This window comes from Bos indicus, chromosome 18, assembly GCF_029378745.1.
Source record: "Bos indicus isolate NIAB-ARS_2022 breed Sahiwal x Tharparkar chromosome 18, NIAB-ARS_B.indTharparkar_mat_pri_1.0, whole genome shotgun sequence".
Taxonomy (NCBI): domain Eukaryota; kingdom Metazoa; phylum Chordata; class Mammalia; order Artiodactyla; family Bovidae; genus Bos; species Bos indicus.
In genome coordinates this window covers 61,983,399-61,993,834 of record NC_091777.1, presented here as the reverse complement: position 1 = coordinate 61,993,834, position 10,436 = coordinate 61,983,399, and the positions used below count along the sequence as shown (strand labels likewise).

At 43.7% G+C, this 10,436-nt stretch overlaps 1 protein-coding gene across 1 annotated transcript; it reads right to left on the bottom strand.

Moving 5' to 3' along the window:
- Window positions 1-1,849: 1,849 nt before the first annotated feature.
- On the bottom strand, window positions 1,850-10,051 carry LOC109572186 (cationic amino acid transporter 3-like). Its single transcript, XM_070770251.1, has 11 exons — window positions 9,682-10,051; window positions 8,693-8,851; window positions 4,416-4,602; window positions 4,112-4,224; window positions 3,734-3,956; window positions 3,426-3,565; window positions 3,227-3,329; window positions 2,849-3,045; window positions 2,484-2,650; window positions 2,127-2,235; window positions 1,850-1,971 (listed from the first exon to the last, which is right to left on the bottom strand). The coding sequence occupies exons 1-11, from the start codon at window positions 10,049-10,051 to the stop codon at window positions 1,850-1,852; spliced, it is 1,890 nt and encodes a 629-aa protein (XP_070626352.1).
- Between the last annotated feature and the right edge of the window lie 385 nt (window positions 10,052-10,436).

Sequence of the window (10,436 nt, the reverse complement as noted above, 5' to 3'; positions counted from 1 at the left end):
CATTGAGTCGGTTAAAAAAAGAAATTTGTGTGACTCTCTTTATTGCCAGTTCTCTTTACTATGGTAGTCTGGAATCAAACCAGGAATATCTCAGAGGCATGCCTGCAGGGTCCTGTTGTGGTTGTTCAGTTGCTAAGTCATGTACAAGTCTTTGTGACCACGTGGAATGCAGCACACCAGGCTCCTCTATCCTCCACTATGTGATGGAGATGTCCATTGAGTCAGTGATGCTATCTAAACATCTCATTGTCTGTTCCCTCTTCTCCTCCTGCCCTCAGTCTTTCCCAGAATCAGGGTCTTTTCCATTGAGTCAGCTCTGCACATCTAGTGGCCAAAGTATTGGAGCTTCAACTTCAGCATCAATCCTTCCAATGAATATTCAGGGTTGATTTCCTTTAGAATTTTCTGGTTTGATCGCCTTGCAGTACAAGGGACTCTCGAGAGTCTTGCCCAGCACCATAGTTTTCAAAAGCATCAATTCTGCAGTGTTCAGCCTTCTTTATGGCCGAACTCTCACATCCGTACGTGACTACTGGAAAAACTGCAGCTTTGACTAGACAGACCTTTGTCAGCAAAGTAATCTCTCTGCTTTTTAATATGCTGTCTAGGTTTGTCATAGGTTTCTTTTCAAGGATCAAGTGTTTTTAAATTTCATGGCTACAGTCATTGTCTGCAGTGATTTTGGAGCCAAAGGAAAGAAAATTTGTCACTGCTTCCACTTTTTCCTCTTCTATTTGCCAGGAAGTAACAGGACCAGATGCTATGATCTTAGTATTTTTGAATACTAAGTGTTAAGCCAGGCTCTTTGCTCTCCTCTTTCACCTTCATCAAGAGACTCTTTATTTCCTCTTCCCTTTCTGTCATTAGGATGGTATCATCTGAGGTTGTTGATACTTCTCCTGGCAATCTTGATTCCAGCTTGTGATTCATCCAGCCCAGCATTTTGCATCATGTACTCTGCATATAATTTAAATAAGAGGGAAACAATATATAGCCTTATCATACTCCCTTGCCAGTTGTGAACCAGTCCACCATTCCATGTCTGATTCTAACTGTTGCTTCTTGACCTGCATACAGGTTTCTCAGGAGACAGGTAAGATGGTCTGGTATTCCCATCTCTTTAAGGATATTCCACAGTTAGTTGTGGTCCACAGAGTCAAAGGGTTTGGCATAGTTAATGAAGCAGAAGTTGATGTTTTTCTGGAATTGCCTTGCTTTCTTTGTGATCCAACAATTGTAGGCAATTTGATCTCTAGTTCACTACCTTTTCTAAGACCAGCTTGTATCTGGAAGTTGTCAGTTCATGCACTGCTGAAGTCTAGCTTAGGATTTTGAGCATTATTTTGCTAGGCTGTGAAATGAGCACAGTTGTTTGGTAGTTTGAACATTCTTTGGCATTACCTTTCTTGGGATTGGAATGAAAACTGACCTTTTACTTCAAACTTATTGATGACCTAATATTTAAAGTGTAACTCTTACACAATATATGATTACCTATGTTTCCTCCTCAAGTGGACATCTCCGTGCTCAGCCTGGAGATGGGAACAAGGAGTTGTTTCTCAGGTGCCAGGTTGACATTGTCTTTCTCCTGCTGGTTATGTTGTTGTACTTTCTTTTTGAAAATTGGTCTTGGTGCACACTTAAGAAGCATGTGTTTTTCTGTATGTACGTCATGCTTTGAAAAGCTTACTTAAAAGTTAGACAACATTAACGTGACTTTGTCTACTGGCAATAAAGACAGGGCTGTAGATGCATACACCTTCACACTCCATAGCGGCTGAAAGTGTTCATGTAGTAGAAGACACCTCCTATGTATATAGGGATTCTACACAGCATCTATGACTTGTGGTTAAGATGACTCAGGACTAGGGGTGTTTTTGTCGGGAGTCTGGGAGGTGGAAGCTGGTGGTTGTTGCTCATCGTTCTCCTCCAGGCTGTGTCGGATCCCGTATCCAAAGTATATGAGAAATCCTAGTAAGGAAATGAGAAAGTGAGAAGGATAAGTAGGCACTCTTCCTGGTCACAAACGTCCAATAGGCCTCCTATTATGGTGGTCAAGAAGTTTAGGGGATCTCAGTTTGGGATTAGTCACTCAAGGGGTCTCTTTATGCCAGAATGCCACTTACCAATCACATTCCAGATGGCAAATATGGCCCAGGTCCCAGAAGTTATCTGCATCATCAAGTAAATGTTCACAAAGATGCTCACCAGTGGGAAGACAGGCAGAGCAGGGACCTGTGGGGCAGAGTCAGTTCATCCCTGAACACATCCCAGACGTCTGAGTGAGAGACACTAAACCACTTGGGCAGGAAGAACAGCCTTCAGACTGTGTATTCAGTGCCTACTCAGACCGTGTATGTAAAGTACTGAGGGGGATCAGGGAAGAGTCCATTGGTTTTAGCAATTCCCCTCACTCCCTGGATGTTTAGACCATGAAGCAGGTTCACTCCAGGTGGACAGTTTGGGCACATAAGGTCACTTACCTTAAAATAAAGAGGAATGGGGTTCTGGGGCTGCCTCCAGATGATGACCATGACTCCAATGATGAGCAGCAGCAGCAGCACAGCCACTGGTGTGTACTTGGAGTCTCCAGAGAACCCCTGACTGGACCACTGGACCAGGATCAGGCTCAAGATTATCATCAGGAGAACTACAGGGGTCAAGGTGGAGGAGAACAGGTTCAACTTCAGAAGCTGAAGATGTCAAGACCTTGGGCCACCCCTCTCCCCAGGCTGCCCACCTCAGCAAGGGCCCTTATATCACCAAGACTCCTCAGTTGACAAAATACACACTCCAACACCATACTGTCAATTTCAGCAAACGACCAAAGAGAAATCCCACTGCTCACCGAGTAGTGAGGCACATCCGTAGACAATCTGGCCAGATTTCCTAGTGGGGATGGTGCTGATAGGGAACCACAGACTCTTTAGAATGTTTGAGTTTCTTGCTTCAGGTTCAGAGTCCAGCGGATGTTCATCAGGGACAGGCATCTCAATTTCCTCCTCTGTGTTCTCATTCTTGCTTAAATTCTGGTCTGGCTGGTACCTGAATTAGAGGTTTTAAGACAATATTAACAGCAGCCCCTACTCATCCAACATCACACGGCCTATTTCGCATGTATCCTGTCTTAAGCAGAGCAGGACTTTTAGAAGATAGCTGAAGGCAGAAGACGTTTACCTCCCAACTAATCCCCAAGACTCCCTATCGAGGTGTAGTGGGGTCTCACCTGAGGACAAGAATAGAAAATGCTACCAGGGAGTAAACGAGCAGGGTTCCAACTGACACGAGATCCACAAGGTTTGTGAACGTGAAGAGTAACGCCATGAGCCCTAGAATGAGGGCACAAACAAGGTGGGAAGGGAGTGAGAAACAGCTGGAAATATGTAAGTTAAAGCGTGGGTTTCAATTTTTTTTTTTTTTTTCACCTGTAAGATTTCCAGCAGACATGATAGCCACGACACGGGTGCCTGTGCGGACATGGATCCGGGTAAGTACCCGGAAAAGGAGCCCGTCCTCTGCCATCGTGTAGATCAAAGGAGGCATTCTGAACATGGAACTATAGAGTCTGGAAGAGAAAATGGAAACATGTAAGGATGTCGAGAAGCAGGACAGACCGGGGCTTCTGCTCTCATGTTGGCTTGGGGTAAGGTGTCTCTCTGTCCTCTCTACCAATTCTAGGGCTTGGGAGATCTGAGCATCTGACAGTAGACAGGGAGAAAACCATGGCACTGACCTGGATATAAGAGCACAGAGGGTGCCAATAGCCACGAAATATCTGGCGGGGAGCCACCAACTATGGAGAATGGCTTGTGGCAAAGGGTCGTGAGGCTGAATCTGGTGGTAGGGCACCATGAGGGTGAGTGCCGCTGAGACACCAGAGTAGGCTAAAAAGCAGATGAAGATCGTGATCATGATGCTCCAGGGGATGGAACGACGAGGATTTATAGCTTCTACCCCTGCCAAAAGGGAAGAAGTATTGGGTCAGGAAAACACACTGGGATGAAATCGCAAAATCCCCTTCCTTTTTGCACTCAACAATGAGGTTTCCCTTAAGCCAGGGGCAGCCAGTCTGTTCCCAAACCCCAGATGGGACACACAGTGGCCATGTTACCTTTAGTGGCAACAGCATCAATACCAAAAAAATAGTAGAAACATGTAGCTGCTCCCTGGAGAATCCCTTCAAAGCCAAAAGGTGCAAATCCTCCAGAACCCAGAAGGCCCAAGCTACGGTGAGAGAAGGAGAGAGAAAGAACGTGGTTGAGGTGAGTTCAGCCATCTCTACTGAGCTTCTCCCTTCATGCTTCAAGTCCTGGGCTCCAGAACTTGCTTCATCTGGATCCATCAGCCCAGATATCTTTTGTCCACACTTTACCAGCTCTGCATGCTCTTCACCCATATATTAAGGCCAGTATTACCCTCCTAAGCCATAGATGTCTCTGGATCCAGATGTGTTCAGTTTGTAGTCCTGTTCTCTGAGCCTCCAGTTATGCAGATCTCCCTTAATGAAGCCAGTGATGATAATGAAAATGAGAACCAAAAGGTTGGTTCCTATGGATATTTTGGTAACCAGGATTAATTCACGAGCTCCCAGAAGCAGTAGTCCTGTGGGAAAGATGTAATATGAAACACTCAAACCATTGGTACTTTCATAGATACAGAAAGCAGGACACACTGGTCATGGAAACACCCCTTTCCAATAAAAAAAGAGAAAACTCCTCACATGGACATCACCAGAAGGTCAATACTGAAATCAGATTGATTGTATTCTTGGTAGCTGAAGATGGAGAAGCTCTATACAGTCAGCAAAAACAAGACCAGGAAGTGACTGTGGCTCAGATCACCAGCTCCTTGTTGCAAAATTCAGGCTTAAACTGAAGAAAGCAGGGAAAACCACTAGACCATTCAGGTATGACCTAAATAAAATCCATTATGATTATACAGTGAAAGTGACAAATAGATTCAAGAAATTAGATCTGGTAGGCAGACTGCCTGAAGAACTATGGACAGAGGTTCCTATCATTGTATAGGAGGCAATGACCAAAAGCATTCCCAAGGAAAAGAAATGCAAGAAGGCAAAATGGTTGCCTGACATACAGATGGCTAACAAACACATGAAAAGATGCCCAACATCACTCATTATCAGAGAAATGCAAATCAAAACCACAATGAGCTATCATCTCATGCTGGTCAGAATGGCTGCCATCAAAAAGCCTTACAAACAATAAATGCTGGAGAGGGTGTGGAGAAAAGGGAGCCCTCTTACACTGTTGTTGGGAATACAAACTACTAGAGCCACTATGGAGAACAGTGTGGAGATTCCTTAAAAAACTGGAAATAGAACTGCCATATGACCCAGCAATCCCACTGCTGGGCATACACACTGGGGAAACCAGACTTGAAAGAGACACATGTAACCCAACTTTCATTGCAGCACTGTTAACAATAGCCAGGACATGGAAGCAACCTAGATGTCCATCAGCAGATGAATGGATAAGAAAGTTGTGGTACATAGGGACAATGGAATATTACTCAGCCATTAAAAAGAAAGCATTTGAGTCAGTTCTAATGAGGTGGATGAAAGTGGAACCTATTATACAGAGTGAAATAAGTCAGAAAAAAAACCACCAATACTGTATATTAATGCATAAATATGGAATTTAGAAAGATGGTAATGATGACCCTATATGCGAGACAGCAAAAGAGACACAGATGTGAAGAACAGACTTTTGGACTCTGTGGGAGAAGGTGAGGGTGGGATGATTTGAGTGAATATCATTGAAACATGTATATTACCATATGTGAAATAGATGACTAATGTGCTTGATGCATGAAACAGGGCACTCAAACCCAGTGCACTGGGACAGCCCTGAGGGATAGTATGGGGAGTGAGGTGGGAAGGGGGTTCAGGATGGGGGGACACGTGTATACCCTTGGCTGATTCATGTCAATGTATGGCAAAACCCACCACGATATTGTAATTAGTCTCCAATTAAAATAAATAAATAAATTTTAAAAATGGTTGTCTGAGGAGTCTTTATAAATAGCTGAGGGAAGATGAGAAGTGAAAGGCAAAGGAGAAAGGGAAAGATATATCCAACTGAATGCAGAATTCCAGAGAATAGCAGGGAGAGTCAAGAAAGTCATCTTAAGTGAACAATGCAAAGAAATAGAAGAAAACCATAGGATGGGAAAGAATAGAGATCTCTTCAAGAAAACTGGAGATACTAAGGGGACACTTCATGAAAGGATAGGCATGATAAAGGACAAAACTTGTAAGGGCCTAACAGAAGCAAAAAAGATTAAGAAGTGGTGGCAAGAACACCCAGAACTATATAAAAAAGGTCTTAGTGGCCCAGATAACCGTTATGGTGTGGTCATTCACCTAGAACCAGACAGCCTGGAGTGTGAAGTCAAGTGGCTCTTAGGAAGAATTACTACAAATAAAACTAGTGAAGGTGATGGAATCCCAGCTGAGCTGTTTCAAATCCTAAAAGATGATGCTGTGAAAGTGCTGAATTCAATATGTCAGCAAATCTGGGAAACTCAGCAGTGGCTACAGTACTAGAAAATATCAGTTTTTCCAATTCCAAAGAAGGGCAATGCCAAAGAATGTTCAAACTACCATACAATTGCACTCATTTCAATGATAGCAATGTTATGCCAAAAATCCTTCAAGTCAGCCTTCAGCAATATGTGAACCAAGAACTTTCAGATATACAGCTGAGTTAAGAAAATGCAAAGGAACCAGAGATCAAATTGCCAACATTCGTTGAATCATAGAGAAAGCAGGGGAATACAGACAAATCATCTAATTCTGCTTTATTGACTACGCCAAAGCCTTTGACTGTGTGGATCACAACAAACTATGGAAAATTCTTCAAGAGATGGGAATACCAGACCACTCTACCTGTTTCCTGAGAAATCTGTATGCAGGTCAAGGAGCACCAGTTAGATCTGGACATGGAATGGTGGACTGGTTCCAAGTTGGGAAAGGAGTATGTCAAGGCCGTATATTGTCACCCTGCTTATTTAACTTATATGTAGAGTACATCATGTGAAATGCTGGGCTGGATGTAGCACAAACTGGAATCAAGATTGCCAGGAGAAATACCAAAACAATCTCAGATATGGAGATTATATCACCCTAATGGCAGAAAGCGAAGAAGAACTAAAGAGCTTCTTGATGAAAGTGAAAGAGGAGAGTGAAAAAGCTGGCTTAAAACTCAACATGCAAAAAGCTAAGGTCATAGCATGTGGTCCCATGACTTCCTGGTGAATAGAAGAGGAAAAGGAGGAAGCAGTGACAGATTTCCTTTTCTTGGGCTCCAAAATCATTGCAGGTAGTGATTGCAACCATGAAATTAAAAGACACTTGCTCCTTGGCAAGAAAGCTATGACAAATCTAGATAGCATATTAAAAAACAGACATCACTTTGCTGACAAAGGTCTGTATAGTCAAAGCTACAGTTTTTCCAATAGTCATGTATAGAGTTGGACCATAAGGAAGGCTGAGCGCTGAAGAATTGATGCTTTTGAGTTGTGCTGAAGATGACTCTTGAGATTCCATTGGGCAGAAAGGGGATCAAACCAGTCAATCCTAAAGGAAATTATCCCTGAATATTCATTGGAAGGACTGATGCTGAAACTCCAAAACTTTGATCACCTGATGGGCAGAGCCAACACATTGGAAAAGATTCTGATGCTGGGTAAGATTGAGGGCAGGGGTAGAAGAGGGTGACAGAGTTGGATAGTATCACTGACTCAATGGACACAAACTTGAGCAAACTCCAGAAAATAGTGGAGGACAGAGGAGCTTGGCATATGCTAATCCATGGGGTTGCAAAGAGTTGGCTATGACTTAGTGACTGAACAACAACAGGAAGCAGAGAAATAGTTGCCCAGGGCTGGCAGTTGGTGGTGGTGGACAAACAGACAGTGCTCAGTGGGAACAGGGTTTCCTTTTTGAGGTGATGAACGTGTTTGGAACTAGAGGAAAGTGATGGTTGCCCAATATTACAGATGTACTAAATGATTGTACACTTTGAGGTGTATAACTATTGTGGCAATCTTCTCAGATACAAGTCTAACAAAGCAAGATGTTGTACACCTTAATCTTACACAATGTTGTGTGTCAATTATACCTCACTGAAGCTGGGAAAAACAATAAAGTGGTTAATTTTATGCTACGTGAAAAAAAGTGAATGTGAACTTCCTCTCAATTAAAAAAAAAAATCTTTGGCCTCACTACAGAGGAAGATTGGTTGGTCGAAGTACATGATCTCAGCTGGGGGGTAATTTTGTCCCCCAAGGGTTAGGGTTAGGGACAAAATTGGGACAAAAATTCCCCAATCCCCTAGGGATTGGCACTGTCTGGAGACATCCTGATTGCCACAGTTTGGGGTGGGTAGATGTCACTGGTATCTAGTGAGCAAAGATCAAGGATGATACTCAACACTCAATAATGATTAAAAAAACACTAAAATTCACAGACAGCCCATGTACACCAAAGAATGATAAACCCAAATTGTCAACAGTGCCAAGTGTGAAACACAATGGTTTATGTCTTAGCTTCTGTCTCTAAGCCCTTCTTGCTATTTCTAATCCCCCACCATTCTGCCATGTCAAGCCTTTCCTATACCAGCTCCCACTCCACACCCCGCTCTTCCCACCCTATTGTTGAGCCCTGTCTCACCTGTCATCAGCAGTACCAGGCCCAGGGCAAAAAAGTCTGCATATGTGGCCAGGGAGTAAGGCAGCTGCAGAGAGAAACTTTCCTGTAATGCCTGAGAGATGTGATTCCCAATCAGGCTGTCAAAGATGTAACTCGAGGCCCTGGCCAAGCTGGCAGTGCCTGCAGAGGCAGAAGAAGGAGCGTTCATTGACAAACAAAAATCGATGTGCCATAGTATCTAAAAACACAGACAAAATACATGTATATACAAAAAGCCTAAATATACACAAATTCCTGTATATACAAATACCTGCTACAAAATACAAAATATCAAAGAGTTTCTTTTCATGAGTTGGGGAGAGTAGAACCAAATGATTCACCAAAATGTCAGGTGTTTTAATACGTTAGGAGCAGATCAATGTTATACAAGAAAAGAAAACACATAAGTGGGACTGGAGGGCTGGGATAAGGCATGGAATTTAAAATCAAGTGGTAAAGGAAAATCCCAGGAAGGCAAAGTGAAAGTGAAAGTGAAGCTGATCAGTCGTGTCCGACTCTTTGCGACCCCATGGAGTCACAGGCTCCTCCATCCATGGGATTTGTGCTGGAGTGGATTGCCATTTCCTTCTCCAGGAGATCTTCCCAACCCAGTAATCGAACGCTGGTCTCTCGCATTGCAGGCAGATGCTTTACCATCTGAACCACCAGGGAAGCAACCCAGGAAGGCAACAACTGAGCAAAGACTTCACTATGATGAGAGGATGAACCTGTGGGACATCCCCCCCTCTCACCCATTCCCTACACTTCCATTTCCTCCTGGGTTCATGGTCCATCATTTAAGGACATAGGATAGAATCGAGTTGAATGCAGTTGTGGGGTCTTCCTGACACTATTATCAACTTCCCTCCATGAGGCCAAGAATAAAGTGCTCATGAATGACTGAGAACCCAATCCTCCAACATAGTTTCCCAATCTTCAGCCCCACACCATTCGCTGCCCCATCATCTCACCAATGACTAAGGGAAGTATGCGGTTCCAGCCAATGACGAAGGCATAGAGTTGACCCATCATGACATAGCTGTAGCGATACGCAGAACCGGAGTGTGGTACCCAGGCACCAAATTCAGCATAGCAGAGCCCAGATAACATAGAAAACAGGGCAGCCACCAAGAACGAGATGATGGTTGCTGGTCCAGCTATGTACTTGGCCACTGTACCAGCCACAAGGTACATGGCACCTCTCAGCATCCTGCCCACACCCAAGATCACCAGGTTTAGGATATTCAGATGAGCCACGGGTCTCTCAGACTCATCTATGAGTTCCAGCGGCAGCTTGCGGATGAGCTTCTGACCAAACTGGCGAACAAACTGACGCACCATCCTAGACATAGTTAAAGAGGCTACAGTCTGCTGAGGAAAGAAGACAGAAAGCCGTTAAGAATGCCCATCCGCCCTTGGCAGTGGGGTCCAGTTCTATGGAGTAAGGAAGTGATGGAGCAGGTGGTAAAAGGACACACTGGGTAAGCTGTCCATCTCTGAGATTTGGTTTCTACAATCATAGAGAAGACTTCTAATTTGTGTCAAAGTTACTGGAAAGTTTGCCTGAAAAGAAGTGAGACGGAGTGGATTATGTCTCCCCAAATGTGCCCTTTTGACCAGTAAAATGTTTTGAGCTAAAGTTAATTAAGACCCATTACATTCAGGAGAAGCTCTTCACCTCTCCCTTAACGGTTCAAAATAATTCAGATTAGGGGACCTATGCCAG

What these genes read in the sequence shown, in the direction of transcription:
- LOC109572186 (XM_070770251.1), bottom strand. Translation starts at nt 10,051, where the DNA reads ATGGTGCGTCAGTTTGTTCGCCAGTTTGGTCAGAAGCTCATCCGCAAG. An exon ending in CCTGGTACTGCTGATGACAG is followed by an intron (nt 4,603 to 8,692) that starts GTGAGACAGGGC and finishes TCTTTCCCACAG; the next exon opens with GACTACTGCTTCTGGGAGCT. An exon ending in TTTTCTATTCTTGTCCTCAG is followed by an intron (nt 3,046 to 3,226) that starts GTGAGACCCCAC and finishes CCTCTAATTCAG; the next exon opens with GTACCAGCCAGACCAGAATT.